Source organism: Mobula birostris, chromosome 31, assembly GCF_030028105.1.
Source record: "Mobula birostris isolate sMobBir1 chromosome 31, sMobBir1.hap1, whole genome shotgun sequence".
Taxonomy (NCBI): domain Eukaryota; kingdom Metazoa; phylum Chordata; class Chondrichthyes; order Myliobatiformes; family Myliobatidae; genus Mobula; species Mobula birostris.
In genome coordinates this window covers 12,488,054-12,509,692 of record NC_092400.1, presented here as the reverse complement: position 1 = coordinate 12,509,692, position 21,639 = coordinate 12,488,054, and the positions used below count along the sequence as shown (strand labels likewise).

The following is a 21,639-nucleotide window of genomic DNA, read 5'->3' as shown; positions in this document are numbered from 1 at the left end:
GAGAAGGTTACAAAAATTGGAGAGTTAATCACACTGAAGACTGTGTTCCCCAATTAGCCAAAGTTTCATGGAAATAATTAAAAAGGTATGAAAAAGACAGATTACCATTTAACTGAGAAACAAATTATGTATTTAAATGAAACACAGAACAAATTAGAACACTATCAATAATACTGGTGGTTGTCCATCATATCCGACCATGACAAGAAACCTGTGTGGGAGAGTTGTTACAGTAGAAAAGTTGTTGCACTGGGACAGTTTTCCACTCTCTCGACCTTGGAAGTCCGGGTCCAGTGGGATGAGAAGACATTACAACCGGGGTCTTCCTTGGTTGCAGTGATGACCATGACTTCTGTGCCACGTCATGCCCTTCATTCTCCATGTAGTGCTGCAGAACCGCGTTCATGGTGGTGGGATCTCACAATAGATTTTATCTGCCCAGTCTGTCAGAGCTGACTTTGTATGCTAGGATAGGCATGCCCTTATCTCACATAAGATCCACCAGCTACCCTCACCTGGTTTAGCTAGCCTGTCAAAGCAGTGTACCGAGGTATGTCTGCTGTCACATGCCAATAACAAGTTGGAGCCACAGGTGAGAGCTGACAGTCTACTGGGCACCAAAGGTAACATTCATGACGATTGTTGATATGTTTAAATTCTTTGTAGTTCCTAACTTGAAGTAGTAAAATTGTTTTACTTCACTCACAGCCGTTTCTGGCATTTCCAAGTTTGAATGCTTGAAACTGCAGTGAGCACAACAGTTCTGATTGTCTTACTGTTTATTTCTCCCCAACTATCACTGACAAAAATCGTTGCTTTTTGAACAGAAACACACACAACTGATGCTTGTTAGAAAATGTTTGGCAATAGTCTCCTGCCACAATTAAGCAGCAGGTTGTCCCAAATAAGCAGCTGCCCTAATTAATCGATGGCTCAATTAGCCAGAATCCACTGTATTATTAAGAAGTCATTAAGGCAAAGAACTTTCCTCTGGATTATTCAAAAATACTGTAATTCTATTATTGTTCAATAGCAATTAATCACAATACTTTTCTAAAAAATTATCCAAAGACCTAATTCTGAATATTTGTTTTGATCGAAGTATTAACCTTCAATAAAATGTATTTACCATAGTAATGCTCAGCTGTTCTTTTGCGCAATGTCTCCAATGTATCTTCAGAATCAGCCCATTCCAGTACTAAACGTCGACCATACAAGTGAGTACTATGGCAAAGGGCATTGAAAGCTTTCTGTAGAAAATAAAGAAAGTAACTGAATGCTTCGAACTTATTATCCATATTTACACTATTTACAGTTGGCTCCATTCATACAAATTTTACAAATAACAATTCCATAATAAAGTACTGACTTATATTTATCATTTGTTCTTAAAATATTATAAATGTAGCATTCAAGACAGCAACAACTCACAGAACTACAACGTTATCATGGTATAAACATGTTTCCATATCGGAAATGAAACATCCAACAATCCGGTGGAAATAAAAGCTCCAGAAGCACAAGTAACTGCCCTTAATAACAACAAATCACTGTTATACTGAAGAAAGAAACCATGAAATGAAATTAAGAACAATGAGAAACTCATCCCCTACAATTAGCTGTTGTTCAGTACAACGAAAATTTAAGCAAAGCCAATTGGATGATCAGAACTTTTGGAAGTGTTGTCTAGTATTTTTTACTGCTCTTGGTAAAGGTTTATCTAGAATTTCACTGATTCCTGTAAATCGGTATATGGTCCAATGGGTAATTCTGGGGAATAGTGTCAGTAACCCAAGGGATTCTAGGGAAAATACATACCAATTGTCGAGAACAATAGATACCAACTGGAGTCAGATTCCCAAATGGGATCTGATCAGAAAGATCCTTTGCAAATTGTGTGAAAGCAGCCTTTACAGGTGCTGAAGGACTTGCTTGTATAGAAGAGACCCGCAGATGGCACGGATGGCCAAGTGAATGAAAATCCTAGAAGTGAACTTTGCAATTATTAGCCAAAGTATCAAGTGATTGATAGATATCTGCCTTCTGAGGACTACTCCTTCACACAATCCTGTTTTTATCCAGTCTGATTCACCTTACGTTATATCAGAAACAGCAGAGTATACTGGATACACCAAAGATCTTGAGCCCCAACATTATTCTCGATGTACTGCTAAAACCTGTTCTCCAGAACTAACCCGGTCTCCAGCTAACCTGCTGGAATATAGCAACACCACCAGTCTCTACCAAACAATGTGGATAAGTGCCAACACATATCCTTCGCATAAAAAGGTAAAATCTCATGAACCATTATCAGTATACTTCCTTCCAATCAAAAACTGCATTATTACTCACCAATACTCTGTAGGACAACTTACTCTAATACTCATTACAAAAACAGACAAAAGGAGCCAATTTCTGGAGGGGTGGGCTGACAATGCTTGGTATCAAAGGAGCATTTGAGTGAGCATGACACCCATGAATCATAGAAAAACTGAAGTTAATGGGAATAGAAGAAAAATCTCTCCTCAACCTGAATACGATAGGTCAATCATAATAGCCTTAACAGTGTCAAAACAAGACTACAGAAGTATCACAAAAAATGCTTGGAGTTTAAAGCATCCACACTAATAAAGACATTTTCAAAGAGCCCAGTGGTAATAAGTTTCTGAGAAAGGGGAAGATTATATCTACTGGTTAAAACACAACAAATTTTCTGAAAATCTTCAAGTTTAATTCTTAACAGATAAGTAGCAACTCTCTTCAAAATTTGGGCAAGAAGCTTCTCAGCAATTTGCAGACGAACTTAAAATTTAACTGCCTAAAAATCTTCTGGCATCCAGACAGGCACATTGATTAGTGACAGCAGAATGCAGCAATAACCCTTTTAGCCTTGGGTTTGCTATTTGAAATCAGTAGCACCTTAAAGCAAGATTTGGGCTCCTTTTGAGTCTAAAATAGTCTGATCATATTTATGTTAAAATTGGGAACTGAGTGGAAATTAATCTTATGTTAAATGCAAGCCAACTAATAATGAGATCCCCCATTATGATTCAGATCTTCTAGTCTGTGAAGATTTAAACTCCTCACTGCTTAATTTTAAGTTGATATTAAAGTCACTGCCACCATACCGTATTAATATTCCAATAATTCAATACAACTTAATTTTTTGACTGAAAATGCTTAACATATATTTTCCTTTTGGGCATTTCTTGTTTATTTCTTGTTCTTTTCCATGCCTTTTGGTGCATTGGGTGTCAAGCTTACCGTTTCTATAGCATTTGTCTGCTTTTTAACACGGCAGAGTTGCTAGCTCAATGCACGGATGGAACACATGCAAGGAGCTGGCCGGATTCAAACCTGGACCACTCGCCTCAACGTCCAGTGCAGATGCCACTACACAACCGGCCGGCATTTTTGTTTGTTTAGTTGTAAAATACAGTATAATCTATTCTTTATTACAGATCAGAGGCATACTGCAATCTGCTTCTTACAGCCTTATCATCTGTGGTGAATATTTGGTCAGGATGAACATAAAATGGGATATAGATTCATGGTATAATCCATATTTAATGTCACCACTGAAGCTTTAGATTTATTATTGTGTAAAACAGTGGAAAACTCTCAGATAATTATCATTGAACTTTACTGTATTTGTCTGAAATAGGCCTTTCTGAAAATTGGCGAAATTAAACTTTTAAGCATCATTTACTGTCATCAGAAATAATTCCAGCAGTTTAAGCACTGCCTACTTGAAACTCTTTTCTTGGTCATATTCCACTGAGACTGCAAAAAACAAAAACAGAATATGGAGATGTTTTGCTCAAGGAGAACCTTCAGCTTTTCAAGCTAGTTTTGACAGCAATGTAATTATACTTTCCCGATATTCACATTATACTACATCAAATTAAAACTCAGATCTGCTTCAAATCCACTGCAAGCATTTCAGAGTATTAATAACATTCTGAAATTGACTTAGTTCTTCAACCAGATGTTCACAACATTCATTTCAAAGGGATGCTTATCTTAACCAAAACAAAAGCTTCTACTTAATGCTGCAATAAAGATTGGAACTGAGTAACTAAGCATGGATAATGGTTGATTTTGATCTTGTGAGGATGTTCTGGCCAAGTTCAGAACTTACATGCGTTCATGCACAGAAGTGGAAGAATAGATCTTACAACACTTACACTTGTGTTTTATACAGCTGTCACATGACATGCCAACTTTTACACTCATTCCCTCTGACTGATAAAGAATGTTGCATGCCTTCTTTCCGACCTACTAAGTGTGTTGCCACTTTCAGGGAGCTATGGACTTGTCCCCCAAAGATCTGTCTGTACACTAATGCTCCTAATGACCTTTCCATTTACTATATACTTTCCTCTTATATTTGGCGTTCTAATATGCAACACTTCACACTTGTCTAGACTGAACTGCACCTGCCATTTCTCTGCCCACATTTCAGACTGCTCTCTAACCTGCTATATCCTTTAACCTTCCTCTCTATCCACATCTCTGACACTTTTGGTAACATCTGCAAAGTTACTAATCTACGTACATACATTTCTGTACATCACAATTAGAGCTCCCAACACTGATCACTGCTGAACATGACTGGTCACAGATTTCCAGTCAGAACACCCCTCTACTAATAATCTATCTTATATGGCCAAGCCAATTTTGAATCTAAACATAATGGCTGAAGCATTTCTTAAAGGTACTTTCACAAATATTTGAATAAATTGAGTCATTTTTAAATGCTTTTAATCATAAAAGATGCTTCAAAACAATTTAATTAGGGTGTTCCTGGGTAGGGGTCAGCTTGTGCTGCCTGTTGTCAAGTTGTTGCTCACAGCACTCAAACAGTCACAAGCGGCAAGTGTGGTTATAGGAACAATACAAGGGATAAGCACAAGTACTGGACTGGATTAAGTAACATCCAGTCCACATAAGTAGCTAAGGCGAACGTTTAGAAATAGGGAAATGAGTACTTTCTGGTGGCTGAATGAACACCCATGCAATTAACTAATTAGTTCTAAGTTACAAAAGTAACTATACAGTGCAAAATAGTAAATTTATAAAAAATACAATGGATCCTGGTTAATTGGGACATGTTGAGACCAATACATTTTGGCCCAATTAAGTAGGTGCCCCAATTAGTCAAAGTTTACTAGAAATAATTAAAGTATTCAAAAAGACTGTTTTAACTGAGTAACAAATTATGTACTTAAATCAAATACAGAATAAATTAGAACACTACCAATACCACTACTGTACGATAAAACTGTGTATTAAATCCAAATAGGTATTGATGGAGGAATTCATGTAATGTATGTATGCTATGCTTTTTTGATTGACTGTAAATGAACAAATTCAGCCCAGACACCTAGTGCAGATAATGGACTGACTTCATACAATACCTTCGATGACAGCAAATCTTCATTTTATTGTATTATTCAAGATGATGGTTATACCTTCAAATCCTTCATTGTTTTGTAACTTGAAGCAGTGAAATTGTTTCATTTTCACACCTGCCAGCTTCTGGCCTCACCAAGCCTGAATGCTTGAAACAATAGTAAGCTAAACAGCTCTGAGTTGTTTTCCTGCCAACTGTCAGTGACAAAATCACTGCTTTTTGAACAAGCATGCGCAATTGGCACTAGTTTAAAAAGAGTTCACTCAGAGCACAGTGTAGTGTCTAACAGCCACATGAGAGTGCAACTGATGCTAGTTAGAAACTTCTGGCAGCAATCTCCTGTCCTAAATCAGTGTCATAGTGCCCCAATAAACAAAAGGAATCCTGGCTATTTTCTCAATTAGTTTTTGTTCTTTAAGAGTTGTCCTGAATAAGCAGCTGCCCCAATTAACCAGAATCCACCGTCTTTGTATTTAAATAAGATTACCTTGCTAAATACTGTACCTTTGCTTCCTGTTTTGTGAGAAACTCAACAAATCCAAAACCCCTGTGTACGCCAGTTCCTCCCATTTTCTTAGGCAATCGCACGCTCTTTATTTCCCCAAAAGTACTGAAATAGAATGAAAAAAGATACTAATGGATTCAATTCAACACAATATATACATTTCCTCATTAGTATAAAAAAAAGTGACTAAAGGCTGCTAACAGGTTTGATATTCCTGAATTCTAGGCATCAAAATGACTAATTTTACTTTGCATCACCTTGGGAACAGTACACATTAACACACTGATATGATGGAAATGTGATGTGCATGTGAGATAGACAATCATTAGATTGAGCTTTCATAGTTCATAACATCACCAAATATTTATATAGATACAGATATCATCATTTGCATTTAACTTCAACTGGTTCACAAAAATTCTATTCTTACTTTGGTAACTGGTTGAACTCTCAGTTCATTTAATACACTGTAAAGTTGAAACATATTATTTGAAAAAGGTCTGTGGAAACATCAAAAAGTAAGTCTTAATTAAAGTAACCAAATTCACAAAAGCAAAATGAAAAAACTATTATTGCTGTCCAAATCTATGGCCAATATTCTCCCCTTAAACTAGTCATAGAAAAGTACAGCACAGAAATGGGCCCTTCAGCCCATCTAGTCCATGCCGAAACCATTCAAACTGCCTACTCCTACAACTTGCAATGGGATCATAGCACTCCATATCCCTACTATCCATGTACCTATCTAAACTTCTTTTAAATGTTGAAATTGAGATTGTATGAACCACTTGTGCTGGCAGCTCATTCCACACTCTCACGACCCTCTGAGTGAAGAAGTTTCCATTATATTCCCCTTAAACTTCTTACCTTTCACTCTTAAGCCATGACCTCTGTAATCCCACCCAACCTCAGTGGAAAAAGTCTGCTTGCATTTACCCTTACCTATACCCATCATTATTATAATATTTGAACTTTTTTTCCTATATGCATTCATCTATTAAGTTCAGCTAGCTACTTTATCACCTACACTTCAGTCGTTACAATTTAACATACTCAGAACAGCCCACGGTACACAGGTGATAAACCTTGCTGATCTGTAAAGGCATCTTGTTAGTTAACACTGAAGATCTTAAAGATCCTCTTCACTGATTGCAATAGAAAATAGTTTTTGTTGGCTTCACTAGACCTCACAAGAGAGGAGGTGAAAGAGGAAAATGTGGAATATTACAAAATGGTCAGTGATTTAAGAAGAAAAATATACAGATGCCAAGGAGTGGGTAACATCTCTGGTGAAAGAACTTCTAGGAGAACACTCAGCTCTCAGCTGTGGCTCCAAGTAGCTGTTTGCATGAGACAGCGACCACACCACAGCAACAGGCGGGCTAAACCAGGTGAAGGTAGCCGGCCACTTCATACCTAGGTGAAATAGGAACATGCCTGTCTTAGCATGTGAAGTCAGTTTGGTGAACTGGGTGAATGAGATCTACTGTGAGATCCAAAGGCTACGAAGGTGGTACTACAATTCTCCTGTGCATGACAAGGCACAGGAGAAGTCGTGGTCATCCACTGCAACCAAGAAAACCCCAATTTGTGATGCTCGTTCATATCACTGGACCCACACCTTCTAAGGTCGAGAGAGTGGAGTATCCCAGTGGAACAGCTTTTCGACTTTAAAAACTCTCCCGCACAGGTTTCTTGTCATCATCAGACACAATGGACAACCACCATAGAGATCAAGAAAGAAAACAAATAAGAATTAAAGACAAGTGGCAATTAGACCATTAAGTCTGAAAACATAGTGTGACTACAATGCATAAAGAACACATGTTAGTTTGAACCTTATGCAACCCAGATCTGAAATTGGTGCTCAAAACTCATCAGCATGACTGCAGCATCAGAGAATGCTGGTCACATTGCTTAATGCTTGCATTCACAGACCTCTGCACAGAAATGGTAATAAGCCAAAGGCACACACTGGGCAGGTAGTAAATACTAGAGTGAATAGTTAAATATTTTTTCAGTGTTGGCATTGACTGGACATATTTATTTTTGGCACAGTGATTTATTGAATCTTGTCTTCATGATTTGCACTAAATCAGAAAAATAAGGGAGTCGTGATCGTCACTGCTAGGTCAACTTTAAATAATCACCTCTAAATATCCTTTAAAAAGAACCTCCTGACCTACCAGTTTAAAGAAATCCCATGGATGGGCAATACCAGAATTGTGACCCGACAAGCACAAAAGCTTGACTTGCAAGTCAAATTGCAGGATATAGAGCAGCCACTTGCTTCTTTGCCACATCCCCTCTCCAAGCTTATATTGCTAACTGTTTATCTGGATGAGGAAGGTACAGGTACAGATCAAGTAGTTAGTAGAGTCCTGAATGAACTGTTTGAAACTGCGGCAAAGAACTTATTTCATTCATTTCCTTAATTGCTGCCTTGTTAATGTGGGAGATCTCTGCACATTTTGGAGTTGAAATCAATGCTGAACAACGTGCACAAATTCCCACTAGCTGGGCATCTCAGCCTGCTGCTTTGTACTTGAGATGGGGTCAAGTTCACTCCTTCTGTGGGCAACTACAGAGCTTACAAATGCAGGGCTGGGTGGAAAGTGGGACATGTCTGTCACCTGAATGACCTGAGCTACTGTCTCTAGCAGAGCATCTCAGCATGATTCTGAGGCATACAGCAAGTTGGGCATCTCAATGACTATTCTCTTAGCAAATATTAACCTGCAAACACATTATTCCTGTCAGATTTATATAGGACTGCCGCTCTAAGAGGAACCTTGGCAACTGGCATTCTGGGCCAGAGCTAAAGCCAGACCCCAAGTTCTTCTTCATTTCTAATCTACTACTTTCTTTTTGATATAGTCATTAAACTCATTTCTTCTGACATGGTGGCCTTGTCTTCAGGCCCTGTCCTTCAACATCCATCAGGCAAAACTGAATCTCCCACTGGCATCTCACCCTTCACCAAAATTCTGTAAAGTATGTTTCCTCAACTTTATCCCCACTGAAACTTCCAAGTAATTAAGATGGAATGGGGAATTCTTCCTTTTCCTCAGATCTGGTCTGCAATCATGGTCTGGACTGGGAGTGTAACTGCTAGTGTAACACTTTACAGTGCCAATGACATGGGTTCAAATCTTGTTGCTGTACGCTCTTCCCATGACTGCATAGGTTTCCTCCAAGTGTTCCGATTTCCTCCCACGTTTCAAATACATACAGGTTAAGGGTTTGACAGTTGTAGGCATGCTATGTTGGCACTGCAAGCATACCCTCAGACTGTATTGTTCACTGATACAAACAACACAATCTTCTGATATACAAATGAGAAATAAAGCTAATCTTTATTCTTTATCAAAATATATATTACTTGCACTGACAAGATTTGGCAAGGTAGGCATCATATCAGCATTACACAAAAAGTGAAATAATTAAGTGCTGGCACTACAAAAGAAGTGAGAGGCAGAGAATAATGCTACACTGGTGAGTTATGATTGAAATTTCAAGTAACTGTAGTCAACACTGTGCCACCTACCCACACACAGTCTCACCCAAGTTTGAACATATTAGTGTTCCAAAGGACCTTCCTGGATGAATTCAGCCACGTACTTGGTGGCAAAACCCATGCACAGACGGTAATTTTGACAGGCAGCAAGCTATCAGAATGACCATAACTCAATGTTTCTGACTCGCAAAAAACAGTTCCAAAATCCTTCATAAATTTGGATAAACTTAAAAAAAGGAACAATAAGACTTTAAAATAAAACTGCAATTGGCAAACTGTAGCAAAAATGCTGTCACGTTTCAAAATTTGTGCATCAATATATGCAATACATCAAAATGTGAAACGTACTGTTCCTTTAAACATTTCAGTTACTCATTGAACTGCTAGTATATTCACACAAAAATAGTTCATCTTTTCAAAGAACTGGTCTGGATCAGTACTAGGTTAAATTTTTCTGATGGTCGAACAACGTGGAGGAATTGGATGGATGGATTCCGCATCAGGATTGTTGCCAGAATCAGCATAAATTTGAGGTGCGTAGGAAGGAAGCAGACTAGGGCCCGAGACTCCACTTTGGCATGAAGGGCAAAGGTAATCCATGCCCGGAAGATATTGGCTAAATTACTGCAGTGACATGATGTGGAAGTGGTCATGATTCCTCCAAGCTAAAAATCTTCTTAACTGCTTAACATTAAAGTGTTATACAATTGAATTTTCAGTTGAAGATGCCAGACCTCTTATGAAGGTAACCAATAGATCAAATTGACAGTTATGTACAGCATGTTGAAGCTTATAATATACCTGATAGAATTATTTCCAAAGTTTGATCTAGCAGTTCTGTTAGATGTGAAGCATGGGGAAAACATCAACTTTAATGGAAGACGAAGATTATAAAACAATTGGCAAATATCTCAATTGGTAGCCTACTTCCTTATTTGCAACATTAGTAAAATCTCTGAGTTTAAATTAGAATTGTTGATTTGCTATATTGAGATTTGTTAGCAATCTTTTCAAAGTTATAATTATTTCAATGTTTTTCTAGAATATTTTGTAAAGAAACGAAAGGCAACTTTTAATTCAATCTTCTTGCTGAAGCAGCAGAGTTTAGGACAAAAACTTTTTAAAGGAATTTAATTTGTATTGAACAATGTTTTCATGACATTAACTTGAAATGCTTCCCAAAGAAAGTCAGTCTATGTAGTTTAATTCTCTTAATAAAGATCACATTTAATGCACAATTTAGTACATTTCAGTTCACAGCTAACACTTGGATTTAAAACAGTTGAAAGTGGCTTCGTGGTAAGGATAATTTATTCTGCACTGACAGAGAAAGGCAACAATCAAGAAGCAGAACATTGGTAAACCAGCTAAAATAACACACATCAAAATATAGCCCAACAAAAGCAATGCTTTTTAGAGAAATAATATGACTGATCATATTCCCTTCCGTTAAAAAATAAACTACTCAGAGCTATACAAGTAATTTAAATATAAATACAGGGTTGCAATTGTAAACACAAAACAAACACCAGGCAATTTAGCCAGTGATAAGAAAGGAACATCGGAGTGATTATTCACAAATTAAGTACTTCCTTAATTACATCTTTTCTAATTTGTAACAGCCAAAAATACTATCTGGCCATGTACAATATACTTTCATTCCTAATTACATTTAATATTTTCATGCTTAACAATCCAAAAATATTTTCTGCATATTAGACCAAAAATGAAGCAATAGCCTAGAATTTGCAGTAATGAACATCTTAATAAGCAACAGAGAAACTGAAACTAGATACAATGTTAACCAAGTGCACCCAGCATGATCAAGCATTTATCTACAGCATTTCTTGAAACACTACAGTGTGCAAATTTGGGATTATGGAAACCACAAATGAATCTGCACGTTCTCTTTCAAAATTCTGTCTATACAGTATTCAAGAAGGGAAATCTAAGTTAAGCAAAAATGTTATGCATAAGCTATCATGACTGTGCCAGTACCTTGAACAATCATTCAAAAATAAGCTGAATGTCCCTAACTGTGCAACATCTGTGTAATGACAGAACCGATTTATTAGATCTAATAGAAGATGCGAGAAGGGTGGCTGTAGCAGAGGTTAAAGGACACATCAAAACAGCTGCAAAACAGATGCAAACACAGTAAATCCACTTTGTTCTGCAGCCTTTTCATGACCTTTAATACAATGAAAATTCAAATGTTAGGCTTCAAGAGATGTTTGCCATTATGAAACTGGCACTGCTAGACTGAAGGAACAAAGCATTAGTCATGTAGCTTTAAGACAAATCCACCATCAGCCACAGGGATCACAAACATAAGCACAAAAGAAACACCACTGCAATGAATCTGAGATATAGACAAATACTTTGAAATAATCTATAGGAAAAAAAGACACTACTTCAACCCTTTGAATCTTCAGCTTAATTGTAAACAGTTTAATTGTATTGAATCAAATTAATATGCTAAATGTTGAATAAAATGTATAAGTCTGAACATATATTGACAAGTGCTTCACTTTAAGGAATTCAAAGGCTACTTTCTTTGAACACTTTGTAAATTAAAAAAAATTGTGTTGAGTGAATTTGGAACTATCCTCACCTCCTAACTATTACAATTGCTTAACATTAATAATGAAATCCAAACCTAAACATTTCTCTCTCCTGCTGAAGGCCGTTAGTAGAAACATTTTAAAATCAATTTCCAAATGTCGAAATTTTTAAAATTCCTCAAAGTGAAAGGAAAACCAATGAATGACTTTGTATGTGGAAATTATCATGAAGAACCAAGGCAATTAACACTACTGGGCACAGGAGTACATTCAGCCAGAGACTCATTCCACCGAGATGCAACACAGAGCGTCATAGGAAGTCATTCCTGCCTGTGGCCATCAAACTTTACAATTCCTCCCTTGGAGGGTCAGACACCCTGAGCCGATAGGCTGGTCCTGGACTTATTTCATAATTTACTGGCATAATTTACATATTACTATTTAACTATTTATGGCTTTATTACTATTTATTATTTATGGTGCAACTGTAACGAAAACCAATTTCCCCCGGGATCAATAAAGTATGACTATGACTATGACCATGAAGCTGAATCAGAGTTTAGAGCCTTCATGCGATTTAAGTTTCTTTTCCTTTCCCATAACATACTCAGAAGATTAAATTATTTGGCCATGTTGCATTTATGAGAATCTTGTTCTAGCTATTCCAGTACAAGTTTCCCCTGCTATCCAAAGGTAGAGCGTTCCTATGAAATGGTTCATAAGCCAGAATGTCGTAAAGTAAATAAGCAATTACCATTTATTAATATGGAAAAAATTTTTGAGTGTTCCCAGACCCAAAAAATAACCTACATAATCATGCCAAATAACACATAAATCCTAAAATAACAGTAACATATAGTAAAAGCAGGAATGATATGATAAATACACAGCCTATATAAAGTACAAATACTCTTCTGCAGCACTGTCGAGCGCAGTGAAAATCGCGCGGAAGTGCTCTCAGCAGAAACACTCTCTCCAGTAAACCTTTAAGCTATGAAGCTGCCAAATCATACCGAAGAACACATAAAAATAGACAGCCTATATAAAGTAGAAATAATGTATGTACAGTGTAGTTTCACTTACCAGAATCGGGAAGACTACAATAAATAGCAGCTTCGTCACAGTTAAACACTTGCTTATACGAATAACCACCTGACACAATCCGCAATCGCCTCTGATCTGGGCCGACATTTACATGCCGGGCGGCACCTAATTAATTAGCTTGTTTATTTTGGCTTTTTTCTTAAAGATGTGCTGGGTGCGTCCTGACTACCACTGCACCACTGTGTCTTTCGCGGCCCGGTATCGGTCGGTGGCCTCGAGGTTGGGGACCACTGCTTAAACTATGAAGATGCCCTCACCTCAGAAACCGATCTAACCACTCATGACTACCTTTAAATTCCACTTTCGCAAAACGTTCATCACCACCGTCCAGTGTTTTCTGTTTCAGCTTATTAAAAAGACTGACTGATTTCTCCTTAAGTATAAGAAAACTTAACGGAACACCTTGCTTTGTACACCCATCAATCCACTCAAGCAATAGACTTTCCATTTTATCCATTATTGGATGCCAACTAAGACACCACTTTGCTATGAGCAGAACCAATAGTAATATCGGCAGCTTTTAAAACACTTTCTCTCTGCGTATAAATAGTGCGAATAGTGAATGCAGGCAAGTTCAACGCCCGGACAATGTCCTTATTTTGTTCACCACGATCAAAACGCTTAATTATGTCTGGTTTTATGCTAAGTGTAACACCCTTACGAGCTCTTTTAGGCTCTTCCTAACCTTAGAACTCATTTTGCTAACGGATGCACAAAATAAATCGAGATAAAGCATGTATTTAAGCAATGCCGGCTAGAATGCAGTTCCAGGGGAGGAGCTTGGCTGTTCGGGCGCGCGCTGCCTTTTTTCGTAACAGTGAAAACATCTTCTGTTAGCGAAAACAGGTAACTAATGTTGTTGTTCGTCCATTGTTGACGTCGATGAGGACCTCGACACCATAATGATGGTGTCGAGACTAGCGCATGATTTGGATTTAAGTGAGGGAGAGTTGCGCAGCGTCAGACTCACTCTCTTCCCAATTCCCATCTGGGTCCAGTGGCAAGACAGAGTCTAGACGGCTCGAGATGGGACTAGGCGCAGTGGATGACCAGGACGTCTTCTGTGTCTTGTCCTGCTCTACACGTTCCACGACGCTTGCAGAGACCGCCTTCTTGACCGTTGGACCTTCCATTGGTCTCGTCCGCTCATTCCGCCGGAGTCTGTCTTCACATGCTGGGATAGACAACTCCCTATCTCACCGAGGGTTTGAGACCCATCGGCTACCCTCACCTGGTTTAGCTGGCTTGTCGAAGCCGTTGCCCGGGATGTGGCCGCTGTCACATGCAAACAGCTACGAGGAGCCCCAGGTGAGAGCTGAGTGCCAGGTGGGGACCAAAGGTGGACTAACCGCCCTGAAAAGGACGCGACATGTTCCCCCACCAGAGGTGCTACCCCTCCCTGACACCCCATATACCCCAACTAATGTAGGTCTTTCGTAACAGCGAGGTGTCGTAAAGCAAACATTCGGAAAACGGGGGCCACCTGTACTACCATTTCTTTCTTACACAGACCACCTTAAGGGACTGAAAATTAACCATACAATATCCACAAAAATCTTATAATATATTCCAAGTTTGATACCTACTTATGTGAACTGCTCTTTAAATTGAGCAACTGTTAAAAATCAACTATTTGTCACAATTATTACCATGTTTCCATTTTCAACAAACCACAAAATTGCCAGAATGGAGTGTAAGAGTTATATAGCAACCAGTTTTTCAGCATCTTCTATGATCTCTTTCTGATTTGTAAGTGAGTGGTAGTTCTGAACTGAAGCTCTTGGAGATGATTGTTAAAAAAAGTGTTATAGAGTTAAAAGTCAATAGCACATTTAAACAATAAGGATGATAGCTAAAAAGACGTTTTTCATGTGACTGGTACTTTTGAGTTGAAGGTCTGGAAGTTTCTAACTGGGTCTTATTCATTCTTTGAACATTATCCATTATGCAACAATAGCTTCATATTCAAATGGACTTGGTTTAAGATTTCTGTAGCAACAGATCCACTCTTCTTCAAAGCACCTTTCCTATGAAACACCTGAAGATAGCAGGCTACAAGATGTTACATAAACTAAAGTTCTTAACTTCTGTTTACCCTCTCGTTGCTTCTCCTCACCTTCCCATCATATCCTTATGGTATCCCTCCTCTTTCTCCTTCTTCCATGGTCCACTAGCCTCTCCTTTAAGATTCCTTCTTCAGCACTTTACCTCTTTCATCCATCACCACCAGCTTCCTACTTCATTCCCCCTCTCCTCTGGTCTCACCCATCAGCTTCCCCTCCCTCCACCTTCTTGTTCTGGCTTCTTCCCCACTTCTTTTTCATTCCTGATGAAGGGTTTTGGTTCAAAACATCGACTGTTTATTCTTATCCATATATGCTGCCCTGACCTGCTGAGTTCCTCAAGCATTCTGAGCATGTTTTTCAAGGTAGAATTACTGTTGCTGTTTTCATCCAAATATGTTTGCTGCAGCAATATTTGTATTAAATACAAGATTGCAGAAGGTAAACATTTGAAAATATGGTGTCATATCTCATTAACTCTCAGCCAGTAACATTCTCAAATGAAAAGGCAATTTTCTAAATTGAAATTATTTGCGCTTTGTTAAATAAATCTATCTTTCAGGCCTCATTTCTGGAATTATGGAGGGTGAAAGTGGGATGGAGGCCAAGTGAGATTCCCAACAGGTTATAAGCTCATAGTACTCTTAAAAAAAAATAGATTCCCTGAGCCTGCTCTGCCTTTGGAGATAAATGATCTCGCGCCATTTCACTACCTTTGTCCCAAATCTCTTATCACTTTATAGTAAACAAATTCTTACTAAATTTAGATGTAAGAAATTTAATTGATCCAGCATTAGCTGAAAATTGAAGAATGTTTCAAACTTTTATTTCTCTCTGCATATAGAAGCATTGCTTAACTTTCATCTTGAAAGGCCTTGCTTTATGCTCTCTGGCCTGAGACTTGACTTCAAGCAAAAATAAATCTGTGGTAAATTAATGAGAAATATCATGAGTCATTCAATCTTTCAGTTAGTACTTTTCTAAACACAAGCATGGCATTTCAATAATCTATCTAGATAGGTTCCTCCCTCTTTTTTGATACAAAGTAGAAATTTCATATTTGTTTACACTGAAATTTATCTGTAGCACTTTCCCTGATGTGTTACTCCGTTAAGTTTCATTCTAAGTTAATACTCATCTTTCTGCAGCTGACATATTAGGAAATAGAAAGCATGAAATCCATCTCTCATGGCAAAAATAATTAAAAGTTAGTTCCTGAATCATGAAATAACTGTAAAAATGTTTGTTATTATTAGTCTCCTTAAATCACAGTCCTCAATACATTGCCCTTCAATGTGAAAATATTGACCTCATTGCTATTATTTTTTTCCTCAATTATAGCAAGACCGCCTTCACTGATTCAATGTTAACTTCACTGGGTGCTCAGCACATTACCATGTTCTATAATAAATACTGAACAAAGTAGCCTCTCAGAACATTTTCCAGTCTCTTACTTTCACCTATATCATCACATGAACTCTCCTGAGCTCCACATAGCTTCCAACCACCACGTTTTTCTTTAGGAATCATATACATGTCCCTTCAGTGTTTTAGTCTAATTCACAACTGGAAAAAATATATGAATATATCATTCAAAAATACTGAATTGACTTTATTTCTTACATCCTTTACATACCTGAATAAAATTTTTTACATTATGTCTCTATCTAAATGTGCAATCATAGTAATTTGTAATAATTTATAATAGAACAGTCAATGTAATATAGAGTATAGTCAAATCAGCATCAGCTCATTAGACTGATGACCTGGTGGAAGAAGCTGTCCCGGAGCCTGTTGGTCCTGGTTTTTATGCTGCGGTACCGTTTCCTGGATGATAGCAGCTGGAATAGATTGTGGTTGGGGTGACTCGGGTTCCCAACGATCCTACAGGCCCTTTTTACACACTTGAATTTGAAAATGTCCTGAATCATGGGAATTTCACAACCACAGATGTGCGCTGGGCTGTCCGCACCACTCTCTATAGAGTCCGGCGATTAAGGAAGGTACAGTTCCCATACCAGGCAGTGATGTAGCTAGTCAGGATGCTCCCAATTGTGCCCCCATAGAAAGTTCTTAGGATTTGGGGGCCCATAGCAAACTTCCTCAACCGTCTGAGGTGAAAGAGGCGCTGTTGTGCTTTTTTCACCACATAGCTGGTGTGTACAGACCACGTCAAGTCCTCTGATGTGGATACAGAGGAACTTAAAGCTGTTTACCCTCTCAACCTCAGATCCTAGTTCCACTAGGGATTAGACCATCTCCATCCCTCCTGTAATCCACAACCAGCTCCTTTGTTTTTGTGACATTGAGGGAGAGGTTGTTTTTTTGACACACATGACTTCTTCCCTGTAGGCCACCTTGTTATTGTTTGAGATAAGGCCAATCAAGGTAGTGTCATCAGCAAATTTAATTAGCAGATTAGAGCTGTGGGTATACAGTACGCAGCCCCGAGGGGCTCCTGTATTGAGAGACAGAGAGTTGGAGGTGAGGGAGCCCAATCTTAAAACCTGCTGGCGATCTAACAGGAAGTCCAGGATCCAGCTGCACAAGGTTGAGGTCTCTGAGCTTCTTGTCGAGCCTGGATGGAACTATGGTGTTGAATGCTGAACTATAGTCCAAGAACAACATTCTCACATAAGCATCCTTCTCCAGATGGGGAAGGACAGTATGCAAATATACAAGTACATCATTTGCAAGAAGCCAATATTGGTAGTTTTTCAACATATCCATTGAATTTAAAATTCTAACCAACTATTCTCTTTTTATATGGCCATCAGAAACTCAGAAAAAGGTAAAACTGATCTGTATTTTGTAAAAAAAAAAATGACCCTCTAGCCTTCATACCAAGCTTCAGTGTGGCAGCTGCATTAAAACCCCTTCTGAATAATTGCAATGGTACGAATATGCAATATTATCACTTACCAAACAATATCACCAGTTGAATGGTGTAGTGGGGTACAAAATAAAAGCTATTCTATTGATCACTAGGTATCAGAGAACACTAATTCGAATACAGTTTCTACATTGAAAGGTAGTGTATTCCTTTATTACATCAGTTTGGGTAGAGGAAATCCATACTTATGAAATTCACATATAATTTGAGATGCGAATGAAAATTCACTCACAGAATGCACATGACAAAAATTGAAATAAATACAAAATGCAAAAGGAACAACAGAGTTTTTGTTGTGTTATAAGGGTATTTTTCCAGGACTGCAAACCTTCCATAAAATAGGGGTATACTGTATTTCCAACGTTCATTCTAATCTAACGAAGAGGTTAAAAAAACTCCCTTTCTAGGTTTCTAAATAACAAGAGCAATGTGATTTTGCAACTTACTGCCAAAGGGAAAAACAAAACAGATGGTATGGATGCAAATTGGATTACATAGAGTATAAAGAGGAAGTCAAGTACGGTTTCACAGGAAGTGCTTTGGGGCATTATAAACACACAAATATGAAAAAAGCCAGGTGTATTCCTGTTCTTTGATATTGCTCACCATAGGACACAAGCAATGGATGAAGTACAGAAACGCTAGACCAGTACTCAAATCTGGACATTGAAATGTTTTAATAAGGTTAGATACATAACAGTTTGAATTCACTTGCAGTGTTTACAGTAATATAAACACACCTTTATGTATTAAGCAACACATACAATGCTGGAGGAACTCAGCAGGCCAAGTAGCTTCTATGGAAAAGAGTACAGTTGACGTTTTGGGCCGAGACCCTTCGACAGAACTAGAGGAAAAAAGCTGAGGAGTAAATTTAAAAGATGGGGGGAGGGAAGAGAGAAACATAAGGTGAAAGGTGAAAGGTGAAACCAGGAGGGGGAGAGATGAAATAAAGAGCTGGAAAGTTGATTGGTGAAAGAAATACAGGGCTGGAGAAGGGAGTCTAACTGAGAAGGACAGAAGGCTATGGAAGGAAGAAAAGGGGGAAGCACCAGAGTGAAGTGTTAGGTGAGCAAGGAGATAAGGTAAGGTGAGAGAGGGTAAAGGGGACAGGGAATGGTAAGGGGTGGGGGGTGGCATTACAGGATGCTCATACTGTTAGGTTGGAGACTACCCCGACTGAATATAAAGTGTCGTTCCTCCAACCTAATTGTGGCCTCATCGCAACAATGGAGGCCATAGATAGACATATCGGAATGGGACATGGAATTAAAATGCCGCATCCATCATCAAGGACTGCTACCATCCAAGGGCATACTCTTTCCACGCTGCTACCATCAGGAATGATGTACAGGAAACTAAGCATCTACAATACCAGGTTCAGAATCAGTTATTACCCTCAATCATTAGGGTCTTGAACAAGAGGGGATAACCACTCTATTCAACACTGTTCTCAGAACCTATGGATTCACTTTCAAGGACTCTTCATCTCATATTCTCAATATTTATTGCTTATTTATTGTTATTATTTGTATTTGCAGAATTTGTTGTCTTTTATACATGGGTTGTTTGTCCTGTTGGTGCAGTTTTTCATTGATTCTATGGAGATTTTTTGTACCTACTGTGAATGCCCACAAGAAAAAGAATCTCAGAGTTGTATACAATGACATACATGTACTTTGATAATAAATTTACTTTCAACTTTAAAAAAAAATCTGGTATTCAATTTTTCTACAAAGTGGATGACCTCCTCCCCCCCCACACACTACTTGACAAATTCCTGCTCATCTGTATATCCTTGAAGCTTTTTGAATCCTCCTCACAATTCACCATCCATTTGGGTTCTACCATCAGCAATGTTGGAACCATTTAATTTGGTTCCCTGGATAACCTTAAGATGTGGCAACATTTTTGCCACACAACTACCAAATGAGTGTCAACATTCAATCACAAGAGCATCTATGAATTTCTTATCAACCAGAAACTGAAATCACATCAGCCAAACAAATAAAGTGATAACAAGAGCAGGCCAGAGGCAAGTATCCTGCGGCATGTGCCTCATCTCCAGACACCCTAAAGCCAATTACATACCACCATCTACAAACACAAGCCTCGAATGCAATGAGTGCAGCACGGACAGCCATTGAGTAACTGATCTGATATGCACTTCAACCATTATCATAAAAGTTTACTACCTCTACCACTTGTAAAATATGTCCAAAATCTCTACTTGGCTCTAGTGAGTACAATCTACAGGTAGCTTTGCAGCAACTTCATAACTCTCAGAGCAAACAGGGAAGAACAAAAGCTGCAGCAACACCATTATCTGAATGCTCCTCTTCATTTCACAGACCAATCTGGAAAAAAAGCACCTCTCATTGCCGCTTGGTAATGAGAAACCCTGTGCAATAATACTGTGGGATCACATTGCAATTACATCATAAACTGTCAACTTTGGGAAGTAGAAATGGACAGCAAATGCCAATTTGGAAAGTGATACCCACATTTTACAAATTCATAAAATGAAAAGGAAAAACGTTTACCCAGTTATGGCCAGAATTTTACCAAGTCCCCACTACAATCTACACTGATAATTATATCACTAACTTCTCTGTTGAGCTTTCTTTCATAATTTAACATTTGCAAATGCTCCTATAGCTGAAAGAAGTCTTCTGCAAAGTCCAGTACCAAAGAGTAAAGGAAAAAAATGCCAGTAAAAATTCTCTACAAAATATATTCATGGTTCTTAAATGTTTTAAATTAACATGTGTACAAAACATTTTGAGAACATAACACTTTCAAACATTTTGACCAATAATCTGAAGAAAGAAAGTAAGAATAACAAAAAAAACCTCAAATCTTATGAGAGCGTGAGGAAAAAACAAAATTCTCCTCATTGCACAAACTGGAATTTGGTAAAAATCTCCTCCCTTTATTCCTACACGTCTTAGCAGAAATTTTCTATTTTCTTTTGAGCTTTCCAAAAATTCCAAGCCTTAGTTAAACTTAAAAATCATTGAATGAAGAATGTGTATCAGCAGAACAGTGACTGCATGCACGCTAAGTGTTACAGAAAGTGCAAAATAATTTCATACTTAAGTACAAAATGAAAGCTTCACAATTCTAGTGGATCTAGGTATGAACAATGGTGGGTAAATAAGCAACCAATAGAAAGAAGCCGTGAACATCTCCACTGACAACAACTGTAAAGCCTAGCATAGAAATGCCAAAGGCAAAGTAGAATTACTTGTAGCCATCTTTAATCTGTAGTAAATATGTCTTAAACATGGTGAGGACACACCATCACAGATGCTCATATTTAAAATTTTAAATAATTAGAAACATTCCATATGGTATCAAAGTAAAGATGAGTGCAGTGACACAGATTAAAGAACAACAACTCTGTACTAACATCTCAGTTTTTCTACTGACAACTATCTATTATAACTGCAACCTTTTGACAAAGTAGTTGCACAAGTATGTTCTATCCATTCTTCAAGAATAATAGAATCTTGCCAATTACTGCACGATTATCTACTCTCAATCATTAATGGATTATTCTGCCCCGTTTCAAATT

At 38.0% G+C, this 21,639-nt stretch overlaps 1 protein-coding gene across 1 annotated transcript in view; it reads right to left on the bottom strand.

Annotated features, from left to right (window-relative positions):
• The window catches only part of rbm19 (RNA binding motif protein 19), a 265,310-nt gene that overhangs the window by 144,670 nt on the left and 99,001 nt on the right, over positions 1-21,639 (bottom strand). Inside the window, exons 22-23 of the mRNA XM_072247529.1 lie at positions 5,921-6,026; positions 1,130-1,250 (exon numbers count right to left, since the gene is read on the bottom strand). Of these exons, the coding sequence (XP_072103630.1) occupies positions 1,130-1,250; positions 5,921-6,026 (227 nt within the window). The remainder of the gene's footprint in view (positions 1-1,129; positions 1,251-5,920; positions 6,027-21,639) is intronic.